This window comes from Diplotaxodon limnothrissa, linkage group LG14, assembly GCF_057381915.1.
Source record: "Diplotaxodon limnothrissa isolate DT_005_m linkage group LG14, D_limnothrissa_male_GT1.1, whole genome shotgun sequence".
Taxonomy (NCBI): domain Eukaryota; kingdom Metazoa; phylum Chordata; class Actinopteri; order Cichliformes; family Cichlidae; genus Diplotaxodon; species Diplotaxodon limnothrissa.
The window spans coordinates 19,821,052-19,840,259 of NC_140609.1; the positions used below are offsets into that span (position 1 = coordinate 19,821,052).

At 39.2% G+C, this 19,208-nt stretch overlaps 1 protein-coding gene across 1 annotated transcript in view; it reads right to left on the minus strand.

The window, feature by feature from the left end:
* Window positions 1-308: 308 nt before the first annotated feature.
* Window positions 309-19,208, minus strand: part of pdgfd (platelet derived growth factor d) — a 53,523-nt gene continuing 34,623 nt past the window's right edge. The window contains exons 3-7 of the mRNA XM_085370976.1: window positions 18,199-18,376; window positions 11,125-11,184; window positions 9,366-9,582; window positions 3,499-3,716; window positions 309-463 (exon numbers count right to left, since the gene is read on the minus strand). Coding sequence (XP_085227102.1) covers window positions 329-463; window positions 3,499-3,716; window positions 9,366-9,582; window positions 11,125-11,184; window positions 18,199-18,376 — 808 coding nt within the window. The 3' untranslated portion in view covers window positions 309-328. The remainder of the gene's footprint in view (window positions 464-3,498; window positions 3,717-9,365; window positions 9,583-11,124; window positions 11,185-18,198; window positions 18,377-19,208) is intronic.

Consider the following 19,208-nt stretch of genomic DNA (forward strand, 5'->3'; position numbering starts at 1 on the left):
TGGACTGAGTTTAATGGGGATTTCTTTGGAAGACGTTAACACTCATACCATACATGTAATGTTTAAATGCAGCACGAACAGTGAAGACAGAAATACCAAGTTGCAGGAATGGTAAATAGCAAACATTGGGATGGGAGTTGCGTTTACAGGATTTACAGGTTTGGCCCATAGACAGAGGAAAGGTAAGTCATGACGCGAGCTGCAGTTTACAAGTCAATTGTTACCTTCTTCTTTGTTGCATGTTTGTCAGCGGTGCTATTATTATATGAAGTCCATTGCAAAATAGATAGAAAGGACAACTCGTCTAACAGTTCCAGATGTGCCCGCCTCAGCGAGGGGGCTGGGAGGGACACGCGCACTCACACTGTTCATGATGTGAGAGGAAAATTTCATCAATGACCCAGCGAACCTTTGGACTCTGATGGCGCTGATACCGAATGGGGTCTGGAGCGTACTTCAGCACCTAGAAGAGGCACAGAGGGAAAAAATGGTAAGGACGCAGAATGGGAATGAAAATGGGCACAAATTATTTCTTGTTTTCCGTCTCATTGCCAGACGTTGTTTTGTGTTGTCAAGTGATTGTATTTGTTGAATCCTGTTTGAATATAAAAGAGGAAATATCAAGAGGAAGCACACCAGTCGGGACAAAACACTACAGGAGTTCAATAACAACAACAAAAAAGAGGAACTGCTACCTGAGAGGATTTGAATATGTCAGAAAACTTGGCTTTGAAGCAAGTGGGCAAGTCAAAAATGTAGATTACAAAGTCGATGATGGGGTAGTCATGGAAAATCATCTTCTCCTGGCTTTTCGGGAGTTTCTGTTCTCCCTGTTTATTGTAAGTGGCTACACTAAAAATCTGTTCATGTCTTAACCTGTCTTCTTATTTGTGTTCAGAGTCTTTGGGAGCAGGAGCTTTTCCCATTATCAGGTAATAAGGAAAACATAAGTTACCAAAAGAAATGTTTACTGGGAAATACATAGCACTGAAATCATAATTTGATTTAGTCACCATTTGCTGCATTTCCTGTTAATGTAAAAATACAGCAAAGGTACAAACTGTTCCACAAATGATGCAGCAAATTTGTTTTCCAAAGCTCAATGAAAGAGACGCGACCAATGATTAATGTCAGGACTTCCCAGAAGTGAAACGTTAGTGTGAGTAATAACGTGTTTCTAGAGAAGTTAAGTCACTGAAGGAAGCAGCTACAGGTCCGTGATTACCGGCAAGGAGAAGAGTGAACAAAGGAAGTCACAGTCTCTGTACCCTACTCTCTCTTAGACACACAAACACACTCATGAGAACCCAAACTGCAGTGGTTCTGTACTCTGCAGTGCAATGTGTACCGACACAATACACTTTTTTTTCCTTTTCACACACATAGCACCATTACAACCCCAAATCCCACTTTTGTCTAAACTGTCATTGTATGATTTTTAACAGTGAGAGAAAGAGAGACAGTGAGAGAGAGCCCTATGGACTATGTTTCAATAATGATGCTATGCAAGAACAAAGACACAAAGAGATGGAGGGAAGTGACAGAGAAGAATGAATGGCAGGCTTAAAGAACAAGAATGGTGGATTGCAAAGGGATAAATTGAAAATGGGAATTGGGTAGAATGAAAGGATGATGGAAACCCAGAGAGAGAGAGAGGAAGGGAGAGACAGAATGCTTACAATGGAGATATGGAGAGATTAGAAAGAGAAAGACAGAGGCGGCATACAAAGCACTGAGAAGAGAAGTGGGGAGAAAGCGCGAGACTGATGGTGCATTGCTGTTTCATTGTTGATGCAGCCCTCGCTACTACTCGCCCAATTTCTCCCTGCTTGTCCCTCACTCTGCATCTAAATCACTTCCTCTCAGTCCCTCTTTCATTCACTCACTCTCTTCCTTCCGCAGCATCGTGTACCCAGCACGATGTGGAACTTTTAAATGTCGTTCTCGTGCTTGAATAAATCTGCTTCACCTTTCTGTAACATTTCTGTAACCAGACTCGCTGCACCATACAAAAAACAAACCTAAATTAATGATTTTTATGGCCTAATTGATGTTTTTTTGTTTGGATTTGGGAGTGCTGATAAAAAATAGTCCTATTAGTGTAATGCCAGCTCAGCATTTCACTGGGCTTAAAATGTTGCTATGTATCTGAGGATTTTCATATATCTGAGTAACACAAAGAAAAAAAGTAGAAAGAAAGTATCCTATTAGTCTACGATGGGCCTGTAATTTGATATGATTCATGTGGTATTAGTCTTAGTTCTGATATATTACATTTAGCAATAAAAGTGCATTATAGGAATGTTTTTCTTTGTTTGTAATAGACGCAGAAATGTTCTTACAGAACTACTGCAGATAAATCTCAGTGCTTAATGATACGTTCTGTGGAACTAGCTCCCAGTTTGGTTTTGGGAGACTGGAACCCTCTCAACTTTTACAGTTTAGTTAGGTCTAGGCTGCTGGGGGGTTTCCCATGATGCACTGAGTGTTTCTTCTTCACCTTCACCTTTCTTTTTTCACTCAATACGATATCATACAATTGTTGGGATTTTCTCTGTATTTTATACCTTAGAATGTAAAGTGCCTTCAGGCAACTGTTGTTGTAATTTGGTGCTACATGAATAGAATAAAGCTGAATTGAATTGAATTTAAATGAAGTAATGAGCAGAAAGGGGTGAATGGAGTTAAAAAAGATTTCACAATATATATATATATATGCCGTTTGTATTGCTGGACTTTGTAAATATTACAGTACATTTGTAATTATACATTCTGTCCATTGACTCATTCATCGCCATGTGTGACCAAGGTTAATATGATTTGTTGCTCCCTCTCAGTATTTAATGAAGACAGCAAAAGTTTGTGAAGTGTGAGACATTTTAGGGCGATTTTTTGCTGAATTAATTTTCAGACTTTTTAAGAAGAACCCTTAACGATCCCATGTACTGCTGCATAATTACAGCTGCAATATGCACAAACATTCACGGAAAAATATTGAGTACATTAAACTGTTTATGATTTGAACTATTGTTTTTATGGACAAGAAACTTTTTTTTCTTTTGAAACAGAATGTATTGAAAACAACAGTTTTACTAACAAACAGTGTAATGGTTGTTACAATTTGCTTCTTCTGGTGGACTCATCTAGTTCCATCATAGTTCAACAGTAACAGTAGCAAAATCATCTCTTACACCAAAAGTCTCAAATATCACATGAGCCATTATGGAAAACATCTTTGAAAGGCATTGCTCACCAGATAGACGCAGTAGAGGGAATATTTAGCAAATTTCCCTTTCACACCCTCTAATTTTTCTGCTCTTTTTCCCCATATAAAAAAGATTTCTGCTGGTTTACTGTGAGATCCAAATATCTTAGTGTGCCTGTGTGGGTGTCTGTATAGCTTGCACGTCTTTTCTTTCTTTCTTTGTGATGCTGTGTGGTCTGGAAATCTGTAATTATCTGAACTCGGTGTGAGTGCCTCCATGGTGCTAAACCTACCTCGTGCAGTTTGAGCGTTGTTTTGGAGGCCTGACAGGTACAACCATTATTCCAGTTAGTAGTGCCACAGCCACAGTTGCCCCCGCAGCGTTTCACCAGCAGACATCGAGGGAAAAAGACGGCGTTGGTGGTCTTCAGCTCTTCTCGCAAGTTCACAGAGTAGTTGCGAGGAGTACAGCTGTACCACTTGACATCGTTGTGAAGCCGGTTCAGATCAACTTGACAATAATGCAGAAAAGTATCAAATTAATAAACGATCACATTTTTTTCCCTCTCGCTTTGTGCTTTTTATCAAGACTTACTAATTTTTACAATAGCAAATTACCTTCTCTTTTTTTAATCTGTTGTGTTTTATGGTATGACAGAAATACACTAAGGAAAATAGCTCTTTTTATACTGTGTTACACTGCAAAGTTCCCTTTAACACTAAGATTGAAAGAGACAGGTCAGTTATTGCTTTATGTGATGATAAAGACAAATGTTTGGGACAGTGGAGGCACAGAATGAAGAATGGCGTGGAAGGACGGGAGTGATTTACATTAAAAATATCCTTAATATTGACTGAGTGAAAATGGTTGAGAGGTGGAGACACTATTAGTTATGGGGACAACTTCAATGACAAGTGACTGTAGAGATGGAGAGAGGATTGAAAGAGATGCAGTAAAAAAAGCAGGGGGCATTCATTGATTGAAGATCACAGCCTTTCTTTGTGTCATCACTTTGAAGAAAAATCACCTAGTTAGCACACACTGGACCTGCTGCAATGACTCAAAACTCATTTTGAGGGAATTAAGGCAATTATTTGACAGGTGGACACTTAAAATAATTAATTAAAGCACTTGTTGCTAAAGATTCAGATCCAGGAGCTCGACTAGAATCTTTATACGTTTATTATTCACATAAGTCTGCTCGGTGAAAATGTAGAAGGTGAATATTTGTTCTGATGCCAACAAACAACTGTGATGAAAAGATTGATTTGTAATGTGGTTAAGCAGAGAACTACAACAGTTATCTCAGTTATGCACAGACAAATGAGAGAAATGAAACCGACACTCGTGCTGTTTTGTCTGTGAAAAACAGCACGAGTGTTTTAATTTAATCTGGGAGCAATTCAGAGAGACCACAGGCAGTTTGAAGGCAAAAAGATAAGAGGAAGAATAGAAGAAAGACAGCAGAAGCAGAGCAACAATCAGTGGTGGTTTGATTGCTCACTGATTGTGGTCATCAGCAGAATAATAATCATTGCACTGTCCATACCAAGGGCAGTGAATCTTTACAACACACGCGGCATAGAAATCATAAAGTGGATAAGAACACAAGTTTTTTTATATTTTTTAAAGAAATTATTACACAGTTCACTTTCATTTACTTATCGCATTGATAAAAGTAGATGTAAAAGTTCTAAATGTTTATTCAGTGGTCTCCTAGAGTTTGCTGGAGTCATACTCGAGTACCAAAGCTTCAGCACTTATTATACCACAGTCCGATGTTCCACCGCCTGCAGAAACCACTTCAGGGATGCATGACTGAGTCGGAGCTTCGCAAAAGCAACATAACAAGAAGATACTGCTGATACGTTCACCTTTATAGTAGAAAGCAACTGTCCTCCCTGAGTACAAGGAGAAAGCCCTAAACTAATCAAGTACAGTCGTGGCTTAAGCACTCAAACCCTAGCAGAGCTTTTGTCCATATATATGTACTTGAAACAATTTAAAGGTAAAACTGTCAGCATTAGCAGAGCTTCATTAGCAGTTCAGGTAGTGCTGTAACCCCCCCCCCCCCCCAAAAAAAAACAAAACAAAAAACAAACCAAAAACACTGGCAGCAAGACAGCATGGCTGCCATTAGGAGAGAAATGCGGGGAAAGATTTTATCATTTCCTTTGGCAGGGCAGAGAGAAGGAGAAGTGAAGGTAGATAGCGCTCTATATATATTGCATTTATAACACTGATGATGGTTGTTTTAGGCCTCCTTTTTCAGTAAAATGGTCATAAGAAATTAAGAACAGACTTATGAGTTATATAGAAAAGAAATGCATCAAATGAAAGCTATCTCTAGTTGAGGTGCTGCACACGTTTGCCTCTTCCTTTAAAATCCTCGATTTCTGTCTTACAGGCAGCTGATATTTGCATATCTGCGTCAGACTAAATGAAAAGTGGATAATGTCAGCGTTTGTGTGAGCATTAGCAGGTTAAATGAGGACAACTGTGTGACAATATTGGATAAGTAGAGAAGATAGTGTGAAATCAGTTTAAAGCTATCTGCTCATTTGAATAAATCTTATTATACATATAAAAATGTCAGGAAATTAAGAATAATGATCATTTGCTACTCAAATTCTTTCTAACAAGGGAAAGAACTGCCATGTGGAGCCTGGCACCTCGCAACAAAAAGACTCCTGGTTTGAACCATCTGGTTGGATGGGGTCTTTTGTGTGTCTTTACGGGTTTCCTCTGGGTGGTCCCCGGTGCTCGAACATGCTTGTCAGGTTAACTGGTGATTCTAAATTGGCCCTAGATTGTGGATGGGAGGGAATCAGGTTATCTGTCAGTCCGTATTAGCCCTGTGATGAACTATCCATGGCGTATCCTGTCTATTTCCCCTTATGACAAGTGGATAGGACCTAGCCTCCCACCCACAACCCTGAATTGGAGAATGGTCAAGTGTGGATACAGCTGAACTAAATGAATCTACATTTACAACCATATTATAGCCTTTATTCCTTGTCCATGCTTGCAAATGACAGTGAACCCATCATGTAGGTAGTCTGCGATTTTACTAAAGATAAAAAAAGACACATTTTCAGCAAGAGATAATTTCATGTCTGGTGACAGAATTGTGAGGTAATGTTTCTTTAGATTGTACAATGTGACAGCAGCACATTCAGACTTATGCTACTGCATTGCCTCTAATGAGCAAATCCAGTAAGTGTGTTTGTGTACTTTGGGGGTAAGGCACATGCTTTTACGGTTGACGGTGAAGGCACGGGGTTCTTTTTTATGCTGTGAGCTTGCAGGTGTGTATGTGTGAGACTTGCAGGTGTCTGTTTAAGGAGAATGAGTATAATCCCAGAAAGGCACTGGTGTGGAAAGGGGAGGGAAAGAACACAGAGACAGATGAGCAAGCAACACTCCAAGAATGACTGTGTCACTCACACAGTATCAACGTGAACACATCATAGGGTCTGAGCACGTGTGGAAAATCATAAAACATATTCTGCTCCAGTGTTTACCCCTCAGTTTCTTTGAAGATTAGTTTATTTGTATTAGCATTACGACGACTTCATTTGAAATTGTTTGAGGCTGAATATGTGTGAGTTACTTTACGGACCTGGAGCCGACCCAATTAATATTATCATCTGGCTCGCTGTCTTTCATGAGAACAGAGGTGGGTGTCTTTGTATGTGTGTCTTAATGAAAGCAAAGCCAAGCTGCTGACTGTGGCAGATTTCTGCTCCACTGCACAGGTTGAATTCCCAATTAGAGAGAGCTATACTTGTGTATCGAAGACCTGCAGCATCTATGCAGCTCTAGGTAGTCCTGCAAAATGCACTAACTGCCCCTACACAGAGCCTCGTCCTTGTGCCAATCCAGCATGCGCACGCACACGTGCACTAATAAATGAGATAGATTTGCTGTCAAGTACAAATATTTACTAAGGAACAGGACAGCCCTCGGGTAGAAAGACTGAAACAGGAGAGAGATGGCTCAAAAGCACTGCAAATGCTGCAAGCTTGAACATTTTTTTACAGACATGCACACACAAACACTCCCTTTCTATTGTGTATGGAATAAGCATATTAATTTTCATATCTAGTCAAAGACATCTGCAGTCTGTATCCCCAAGGATAAAATCTGCTGCTTGAATGACTGCAGGTCGCTGGCATTGACTTCACAGTAAAGAGCTGCGTTGTTCTGTCTCGCCTTAAACTTGTCACTGACTCACTATAAACCCTCCCAAAGGGCAATTCGATGATGCAACAACTTACGGCAATACTTTTGCACATAAAATGGAGCACCCCCCGAAAAAAAGATCTCTGGTATTAACAGAAAAAATATTTTAAAGTTTCCTTTTTCAATCATAGTCAATCAGACTTCTCTTAGTTGTCACCGTTACTTTGATCACTATGCTGGAAGTGCATGTGCGTGTTTCTCCTGCTGTTATATATTCCTTCCTAAAAGCCAAATTAAATATTAATGCACTCACCTACTAGAAAGCCTAATGTTACAACAGATCTCTTTCTTAAGTGACAGAGGCTGGCTAATACACCTTTTCATGGGTTGTCTTTGGCTGTCATCTGCGCTATATTTGAACATCCAGCAACAATTTTGCTCCATCAAAGTTATTACATGACTAATTTCCTTCAAATTACAGCAGCAGACTTCTTCTGCAGTGGTGTAGCACTGAGTTTTATGTATAGCTCGGTATGTTAGAATGGGCCTCCTGCTGTTTGGGTCTGTCTGGGTCAGCACAAGGCTTCACGCTCTTCCCCCTCCCCTTCAAGCTACCAGAGACCGACCGCAGCGGCACGAGGAGGAATACTGTGCACGCAGCAGTGATTTTGAGGATCACCATCTGCAGAACAATAAAAAGGGATGACTTTCATCCTACGGCATCAAATGAAGCGAAGCCTGCGAGGTGGTTCAGGAACTGCACTGCGTCACACAGCACACGCAATAAAAAGCCTCATCGTCCTCGTGTCATATACCAGACGCCCTGTTTCAGCTGCAAGATTTCCCATCTCTGTTTCTGACATGTCAGCGCCACATTTGTCTGCTCTTTCAACCCCTCCACCACCCCAGCATCCACTTGTGTGCTGACTGTCTGACTGAAGATAAACTAGTTCATTATTACTACTAGTTAGCTGGTCTCATTACAACACATAAGTCTACAAAGACACTATATAATGAGCAGTGGTGTGAATAATGGCTACTGTCTTGTGTAGTTAGTGTGTGGTGTTGTGGATAGTTTTGCGTTGTGTGTCAGAAGAATGAGGCGACTGCTGTCTCCAGGTAGAAAAAGGAGTGATACACCTGCTGCTGTCAGACCTGCAGGTATCAGGCTGTGATGTTCTTCTTTACAGTGGACAGAAATAATTTTTTGGAGTGGCACAAATAATTTGTGTGGCATCTTATTGAATGCAGAACAGCTGATTGTTCTGTAAATAGTTTGAATTTGTTTTTGTTTTTTAAATAGGGTAAAAGGTAAATGGCTGCAAATAACGTTGTTGTTTGCAAAACTTGATTTTAAAATTGACAATTTATATTTGCATTTAAAGTTATGAAATATGATTCATTAAACATTTATACCAATTATTTATGCCAATTATACCCTGGACCCCAGAGGGTTAAACATTTTTTTAAAAGTAATGCAATAGTTACTTTTCAAGTAATTAATTACTTTTAGAATCTTGTAACTCAGTTACTAACTCAGTTACTTTTTTGAAGAAGTAACTAGTAACTATAATTAATTACTTTTTCAAAGTCATTTGCCCAACACTGATAACAGCATAGAGGTGATCAAGGTCACCTTAATGATTTATTTGTAAAAGATAATAAGCTTATAACTTAGAAACTATGATTTTTACAGGTGTGGTTTGTATTATCAACATATAAAGATTTAAAATATCATGTCACATTTGACCTCTGACCTCTCCTTCAAGGTCAACAGATTGATTTCAAGGTCAAAATGATAATAATGCTATACAGAGTATTCACAATTATGTTTTTACTGCCACTGTTTATACTGACAGCATATAGGCATATAGGGAATTATATATGGGGATTATAAATATAATCTTAATTTGGGCATCTGACCTCTTCTTTAAGGTCAGATAAGGTCAAACTTTCATAAGATGTAAAACTTACCTTTATTATGTCTGCCTGCCAGGTGATAGGCCCTGGATCTATAATGTATGTGTGTTTGAGTGTAGATGCTGTCCAGGTCCTGTCTCCATGTGTTTGGGTTGAGGGATCTGAGAAGCTGCTCCACAGTGTCAAAGGCAGCTATGGTTCTGTCTAAATCATCGAGTGAAAAAGGTGCCTGCTCTGTGACCGCCGCTGACACCTTCCCGCCACCACTGTCCTGCAAAGGTCAAGAGTAAAACTAGTTCTTTAATTCTATTTAAATTATCCTAAATTCCACAGTTTATCCTAAATTTCCACAGTTAAAGGATTACAGCTGAAGCAACAGCCATAACTTTGGAGCTGTTGTTTGTTTCTGATCAGAATTCTGTACAGATTTCTGAAAAATCTGAATAAACATCAGATTTATAAACTTAGCAAAATCTGGATTTTAAGAAACTCCATTTACTATAATGTAAATGCTCACTCTTTACACACACAGCGCTTCTGCTCAAATGAATGAGTGCATCCAGGCCTGTAAGCACTCTTGAGTGTGAGGCTGACCTTGTATCAAAATTGAAAATGCTACCAGTCATCACATGGTTGAACATGAGCATTACAGCATATATTGCACATATTAACAATACAATGAACCCTATTAAACCTCATGTGAATATTGTTAATGCCAAAATCTTTGCAACAATGCTTTTTAGCTATATGTCACCTGTTTGTGCATATGTCAACCTACTGTCTGAGATATACACATGTGGGGAAAAACATTAAACACAGAATTTCTGCTATTTAAAAACATGTTCTTATATCGAACATACACTCTTGAAATCACAATCTCCTTCTTGTCAGTTCTTCCCAACAATAGTCAGGACAGGGGTGCACAAAACGTAGCACCAGATTAAACAAAAGATATTTGGATGACCACTACTCTAGGAGTATAATTATTATGACATGTTGGACATTATAGGTATGACACTGACTGCCCTAATCAGCAATGACTTTCATTAAGGTCAGAGAACATGGGTCCTAATGAGGCTTCAGCAATTTAAGGGGGAAACGTGGATTCATCCAATGTAGAAACAGGCAAGAGCCGCTGAGATTTGTTAAGATTTATTGTAAGCTCTTAAATAAAGTGGCTTAATAAGTATCCTATAAAAATGATAATTCCAGTATCAGTAAATCTTCCTATCAAAATGTGAAACAATCTCTTATAAAATAAATGTTCACAAGAGCTCAACTGAATATTGAAATAAAATGTTTAAAGCCCCTTTGCATTGTTGTTTAAATAAAGACATTGTCATCTGTTACCATTTGTATTAGCTTTTCTTTTTGGATTATCTAATCCTTGTAAGAGTATAAGAGTATATGTACTAGTGTAAAACGTGCACCCACATACTTATATAACCAACCCATATGTATTAAAATTTCCTCACAGCCAGAAGCCCACTTATTATTAATTATTATGATCAGATAAGTCAAAGAACATACTCTTACAGAAATTACACTGATTTCCGGAACGTACTTTAAACATTAGTTTAAGGAAGCAAGTCATTTGACACTGTAAGGTTCATGCATATTAAATACAGTACATGCATGCAATAATGTATTCTGTGTGGGTGAGTGTTGGCCTATGCAAATGATCCATATGTTACAATTACAAGTCATTGTTCCTGGTGTGCTTACAAATGCATTTATGCACGGGTTGGAAGTGTTGGAAGGCAGGCTTTTATACTAATAACTCATGAATAAAGTTTGTGTGAGAATGGCTTACCGACATGGGCACGGTGACAGCCTCCCAGTTGGTGTTCGATGCAGGCAAAGGAGACTCATACTGCAGAAAAAGAAAATGGAAATAACTGGTGTTATTGCTTATGGCTGAATAAGCTCCTAAAAAGTCTGCACACAGAGGCTACATGGATATGACACGTGACACATCAAAGGTGACTGACAATGCAGAAATGTGGATACAACTGAGTAAGTTGAGGTTAAGATTGTTGGGATGAGATGAATTACCTTTAAATGCTGCTTAAGAGGACATTAAACATTTTCTTTATTGGCAAAGTCTGTAACATTTAGTAACATTTTCTAAGCCCACCCAGTCACTGCACCATCCCCTGTGACCTTTTGCAGCATACGCCTCTAATGCATGGTTTGCTATGTGAAGAAACCTAAGTGTATCTGCTCCATGGTGTGAATGACTGACCTATAACCACTATTGGTATGTATTTCAGTGTAGTGATAATGCCACCTAAGTGACCTTTTCTCTTAAATCTCTCAGACATCACAGTCATACTGCACATATTTCCACATCTTCTCAAACTGTGTTTTTCTTCACATATCAGCGAAACTACAGTTATTGTAAGTGATGATTGGATTTGAAGTCAGGCAAATAAAATCCTAGGTAAAGGTTAGGAGAGGACTGTGAAGATGAGTGAGAATGGAAACTCTGCTTGCTAAAGGTAAATGCTTCCATCTATCAATTCAATGCTCTCACATTTTTACTGTTCAAGTCGCTGCCCTTGAAGTCAACTTGCAGGATACGGGGTGGAGCGTTCGCATGTTTTCCAAGACATTCAGGTATCTGCCTGTCCAGATGGTAAACTGTCAGTGTGTCAGTGAAATCCTGAAAGAATTTTCAATGAAGCCGGTCACAGCATGCCTTTGTATGTGCATCTGTCTGGGAACGTAATCAGACTCTGGTCAAAGCATTTTTTGACGCGAAACGCTCATCCGACTGAATTATTTGGCACTCATTCACACATTCCTTGTCTTTTTTGCCCTTTTGTTTTCACACAGACAAACACACGCACACACACACACAATGTCTGAGAGATCACACTTTTTACACACACATAAAATCTCTCTAGCTATCGAATCCCTCTCCTTGAAGAGTCTTAAATACCATCCCCAGTCAATGTGGAACAGTAAATCTGTCTCGACTGGACTTCAAACACACAGCGCCCTCGCTTTGTCTTAGTGTGTGCTAGTAATAGAGTTGACATCAAAGATAGTCGGTGTGCAAAGGTTTTTTGTTTAACAGATTCTTCCATGTGGCCTTTGGATAAATGTACTCATACAAATAACTGCACACCCAACCACCTAGTCCCGTTTCCTTTTAAGATCAAAAGCTTCATGTCATCCTTAATAGGATTGAATAAAGAGACTTGACTCATCACAGGGCATGGACAGAGATAATTCTTTTTAAAAATGTGTTCTCGTGCAATGGAAACAAATTTTCAGTACTAGTAAAAAGTAAAAAGATGAAAAACAGAATTTTTTCAACTCAACTCGAGGTCAATGTCATATTAATGCAGAATGCTTGCTTCATTATTAATGTTTCATTATTTATTTGTCTATTTGGTATTTTCTTTTATTGTCTAGCCCTTTCACCAGTATGAGTCTCAGTACATTTGATGTACTGGGAAGCTATCTGATCTAAGACCATTAACAAGAATAGTGGCCTCATACAGGATCTTCAAGCCATCCACTATAATTGTCCTCAAAACCAAATTTGTTAAAGCAGTGAATTAAAAAGACCATTCAGCTTGGTCAACAGCTTTCTCAGCATCCAAAGAGAGCACTAAATCATCAACCTGTCTATTTTCCTGAGAGGAAACAGTGTCTTTCAGTTTAGTCTAAGGAGTTTGAAAAGAGAAGGACTGGACTTCTTGAAGAAGAAGTTCACCATGATCTGGTTGACTGAGAACCTACACAGACATCTTTCAGTGTAACTTTCTTTTTTTTGTCCACTGCAGAGGACATAATGAATAGGTTCGGTCTCACGAGGGTAGGAGGGAATTCCTGGATGATACTGAAAAGATATCATTAATTTGTGAACTGTAGCAACAAAATGATGCATCTGCAGTAATGAATGATTAAATAATCCAAATTCACTACCAAACTCATCAGGTCCAGAGGATATTTCTTTCTCTAAAGTTCTCATATTGGATTAAACACATTTTTTCTGGAAATGGGAGCATTAAGAGCAGATTGCTGCTATGTTCATATGGTGGGAAGAACTTATTCACTAAAACAGATTTTGAATTGTAGCACTATTTTGTTGCTACAATTCAGTCCAGAGTGTACACCACCTCTTGCCCAGTGACAGCTGGAATAGGTCCCAAACCCTCAGTGACTGTGAATTGGATTAGTAGATCAAAAATGGATGAAAAGATGGATGCTTCACAAATGTTTAAGTCACGCTTTATCAGAAAATCCTGCTTTGTTTTTCAGCACCGTATTTTTTTTATAACATTAGACAAGCCTAAGTGATTAACATAAAAGCAGGCCAGGTCATTATCTTCAGATTAACTGATTAAAGTTCTGCAATGTGCCCTGAACAATATATGTTAGCAGATCTAAATAAGATTCTTTGTAAATATCACGTGAATAAAGCAGAGAAGAGGAAGTAAAAGTCAGGAGAAAAGTTTCAATTCTACAGGACACACAGAGAGGAGAATCTCATTTTCCAACAACAAAGTAATGCTAATCATGGAAGCAACGTTAATATTTCAAGGCACTCTACCACATTTTCTAATGTTGAGAGGATGCAGTCTTATTTACAGTAGCAGCCCAGGGCGGGACATCAGGGAGCTGCCCTTTTCAACCTCCATTTTGTACAGTTGGACAGTGGAGCAGCTGAGGATTAAGTGAGCAGTAGATGGTGAGGAGGGAGAGAGCATTTTTCTGTCGACTTTTACCCTGCATGAGCAGCTATCGCCCTCACAGCCAGAGGACATTTAAGTTAGAAGTTAAGTCACACTGACCACATTTTATGCTGTCTCATCTATGTTTGAGTCGTGAGCTAATGTTCAGCTTAGAGAACTGACAAGACTTACTGTTACAGTTCCTTGTTTAATTTGTATTTATTTATTTCTCTTGTTTTTTGTAATACATATTCAACCAGAAACTAATGCAGTTATTCCTGCAGCTGTGTCAATGGAGGTTTGGTTTGTGGATCAGTGGCAGGAAATTTTAGTCCATGGACCCCACACGGCCTGTTTAGATCTCAAGTGATTAAAACTCTTCACGAAAGATTATACATAACAAACAGGTGATGTCTTGTCCGAGAAGCCTCGAGGGAAATAAGTGCAATTCCAACAACACGTCTCAGATTTTCCACATTCAGTATTTTGTTTACCAGAAAAGCTATTGTTGCAAAGCAAATTAACATGGGCAAAGCTCTTTGGCTTTACCACCTGGCTTCTGTGTGGCATGGCAACCCACAGGTAATGCCTTTGTCAGCAATGATGACTCACACCTCTGACTCAAATGAAATTTGCAGTTCAAAAAACCCACTCACTTTTACTGCAATTTTTCTACTTGGCAAAAACATTCAGTGGGCCAGATTGGACCCTCTGGTGTCACTCCTGATCTAGGAATAATTCAGGCTCGTACTTAATGGATTACAGGAGTTTAGTCAGTATGCAAAACATATGTCCTGTCATATGACTCTATGCAGTGGCTCCTTACTGTTTCTGTAGGATTTAAAAGGGTAAGTAGCAGCCAGGTGCTGATAATCAAATGCACTTGATTAACGGATTATCAGCAAGTCTGAGCACCTCGATAAAAGCAGACGTTTTAGCAACTTGGTGGTCTGAAGCATTTAGATGTGTGCTACAAGCAAATTTAGCCCAAGGTTGGACCATCCTATGTTCAGAGAAACTCCCAAAAATCAAAGAGTTGCATCTGAGACTCTGTTAGCATAAGAGAAAACCAAAATAGAGCTCTTAGGCCATAACGCCCAGCACTACGTTTGGTGAAAACCAAACCCAGCATATTAACTGCACAAACACCTCATAACAACTGTCAACAAAGTGGTGGAGGGGTGATGACTTCAACTGGTTTTGCAGCCACATGACCCAGGCACCATGCAGCCACTGAGTTGACTCTAAACCCCTCTGTATACCAAATTACTCTAGAGTCAGATGTGAGGCCATCTGAAAGCTAAAGCTTGGTCTCAATTGGGTTATGTACCAGGACAATGATCCCAAGCATGGCTGAAAAGAAAAGACACAAAGTTTTGCAACTGATACTCTCTGTGCTTGACGTACCTGCACTTACTAGGAACACTACGAAAAACAATGAAAAAAAAAAAAAAAGAAAATCAATAATATTCTTACAAACATAAACAAAGAAAAGCTTCCCTTCACAGTAAATAGATGGCATATTCAGATGCTCAAAGACATTTTTGGGGCCTTTATAAAAAGATTCTCTTGTACAATGAAATGCACCCTTTGCTTCATGTAATTCTGCAGTGCAGGTGGTGAGTAACACCAGTTTAAAACAATGTTTTAGGAGGAAACAGTGACTGACATGAATAACAAGTTAGACCTCTGACTGCAGTGATGCCTACAGGGTTTTATTTGTCTGTCTCTCGTTTGGGTGGTTTAGCAGATGTGAAATAAAGACACACATACTCACACACTCGCATATCAACTGAAATTTGACCCAAATGATGGAATTGCACTCACAATTGCTGTTTCAATTTTAAGAATAGAGTAGAAATACATTTCCATGTACTTCTGTTTATATCTAGCCACATAAATACCCCCATTGGACAAACATTAGCAAGATATCCAACTTTTTTTTGACTTGTGCTATTTTGTGCAGCACTACCTCATTTAGATCAGCATTTGACATACTGATGGTTCAAATAAGCACCAGAAAGCTAGTTTAAAGAAGGAGAACATGAAGCCTAACTAATTAATGAGCAGCCATATAGGCTCATTATGAGCAGCGATGTGCCATTTTTCCCACATGTCACTGTTTAAGAATTTTCATTTAGCTTTAAAGAACACATTTTTCTTGGGTTCATATTGTGACGTACACACAAGCAGAATTGCAAGTGAGTTTGCAGCAATCTACTTCGATAGATCTGTAAACCCAAGATGTGGCAATGGATCAACACCAAATATTCAGCTAAATTTATGCTAAAGCTAAAACTATGGTTCGTTATCCTTCCACAACTCCTCCAAAGTAGTCACACTTATGGAGGACTGAGTCTGCTGCTCTGCTTGCATGCAGCTTGGCCAAAGTTGGGTCTTCGTATCTAAGACATTAGGACCAAGGAAGGCTTTTTATCAAACAAACTGAGATTAAAGTAGGTTTGGATATAAAGTGTTTTAGGTGTCAACACAGCAAGAATTTAACTTTTTTTCTTTGTTTGCTTCCTTGTGTGACTCTGCTTTACCTTCCCCCAATTATACCGATGTTTCACTTTCCCTAATGTTTTTCTTTTATCTAATCCACCTTAGTCCACTCCATATAACTTACTTCTTCACAAGAGTCTCTCTCTCTCTCTTTGTCTCTCTCAGTTCAGGTTGTTTTAGTCATTAGCTGACATGCCGATACCATCTCAGACACCTGTTCTCTCCTTCCACTGCTGCTTCTCCTCGTTCTCTGCCTGCCTCTCCCTGCCTCTCACTTCCTCCTTTCCTCCCTCTGCCTCTTCTCCTCCTCCTTCTTATCTGTTCGGCAGGTCTGGAGAGAACAAATTAGACCTGCTAAATTAAGCCACACACAAAGCTCCAGTCTAGCTGGAGGGAAACTGTGTGTGTGTGTGTGTGTGTGTGTGTGTGTGTGTGTGTGTGTGTGTGTGTGTGTGTGTGTGTGTGTGTGAAAGACGGAAAGAGACAAACACACACTCAAACATGGGAGCGCTTTGAAAAATGGGTAAAACTGATTAAATGAGATAAGCCTCTGGAGCTGGATTCTGCTTTAAATGTACAGAGGGGTGATTATTTGACCAGAGGAGAAATAACAAAGACTGAGGAGGGAGGGATGGCAGCGAAATGCAATGAGAGTCTGAGAGGGAGAGATAAGAGAGCAGTTTGTGGTTTACGCCAGTGGTAGGAAGTAAGTAGATACATTTAGGCAAGTGCTCTATTATGAAGTGCTTTTACTTCATTGTCATTACATTAGGTTGAATGACATTGCTGTGTAGTGTTTGCAGTCGAGGTAGTTAAGGGCTAATTTAACCTAAACACCCTATACAGTTTATGGAGAGTACAAACTGTAATAACAGCAAGAGTAAATAAAAGTAATATGAAAATGGCACTAGGAAAGGGAAGGATCTTCAATAAATACGATATCTATCTTTTCCTCTCTCTGCCCGCTAAGACCTTTATTCCTTCTGTGTTCACACCACTTTTTTCTCTCTCTTTTTTCTCAGATAATAAGCAGTGCCACCAGTTCAACCCTGTCTGTGATGCTGTGTCTCTTCCTCTCTCTGTCATAAATGAGGAAGTCTGGGAACATCTTTAAATGTCTGTGCGTCTCTCCACTGATCTTTCTCTTCCCCTTTCCCCTCTGATAATAGGGTGGGTGAACATTTCATATCGGATTCCCTCACTTTCTTCTTTCCTCTTGCCGACAGAATGACAAAGCTAATCTCCTTATCAATTTGTTTGACAGCCTTTGAGAGAACATGTTCTCATCTTTTCCCCCCAACCGTCCTGCCCTCCTTCACCTATCCCTTCATCTCTCCTCTTTTGTTGAATGGACATGTGAGAAAAGCACGGTTGGCTTACACATGTTGGCAGTCTACTGACAGCGTTACAAGATCCTGTGTTTTTTCTGTTGCTCCTGACTCTCCTATCTATTTATCTCCATCTCATGCCTTTTCTTTATTGCCGCCACAAGTAAAATGGTCAAAGAGGCATTTTACCTAGGGCACTGCTGTGGTACTGAGTCTGACACTGATCGGATTTAAAAACAAAAACACACTTGAATGAAGGACTTTATGTTGTGTTTCAAATAACAGCCAATAATTCGTCATCAGCCGTGTGTGTGTGTGTGTGTGCGTGTGTGTATGTGTGTGTGTGTGTGTGTGTGTGCCCCTTACCAGTGGTGAGTAGTAGATTTTAAATCCTGGCCTTGCAACAAAGTAATCATCAGACTTGAAGGTGACTTTGAGCTTGTTGGTTTTCGAGTTTAGACTGGGTGGTGCCTTCTGCCCGCACCACCGACCCCAAATTATAGTGCTGGTCTCCGATTGGTCCTCCACTTCAACAAAGTCATACCTGCAGTGTGAGTGAGAGCAACATAGAGGTATGTTAATACGTAGGAAATAAGAGAGACTGGCTGAGGATTAAAACTGTACACACACACAAAAAACTATGTTCAAGTTAAGCACAAGTACCGGTAGTTAGATTTTTGGTGCTTTTTTGCCCATTATTTCTGGAAATAAAAAACGTATTCTTGCTAAGGTCATGATTAAGCAGCCAGAGAGCTGGAAAACAGTAAACAGCCATCACAGTTTATAAACCAATTTATCTTCATATAATATTCTTGTATTTTCTCCTGCAGGGACGAGGATTACTACTGTCAAAATTTCAGTTAACTCCTGGCCTCTGTCAACACTTTCCTGCTGAGTTTATCAGCTCAGTCACTTGTTTTGAGTCATACTGAATAAATAAATAAGTCTATTTTGTAAATCTTGACTGTATTATGTTTTTGAAATTAGGATTATTTAGTGGTATGAAACTAAAGATTGACTTACGATCAATCACAAGAACGTGCAGTTTTATAGTCAAACGTGTTATTCCTCGTCACATCTAGGTTTTTCTAACCAAGATGACGATGACAGAAACGCTCATGTCAAGGCTTCGAACTGGGACTGGGTTACGGTAGCTACGTCCATCTTTTATACTGTTACATCAGAATTTCTGTAACTTGTTTTTTATAAAGATGAACAAATAAAGATGATTCTGATTCTGTTCATTTTAAATAACATGCTATGACAATAGCCAAAATAAATATGCCCAAAGATTAAAAAACAAAGCTAATTATTCGCTGCAATGCTAAAAGTTCAGTGATTTGTGGCAGAATTGATGCTCCATTTTTGCTAGCACA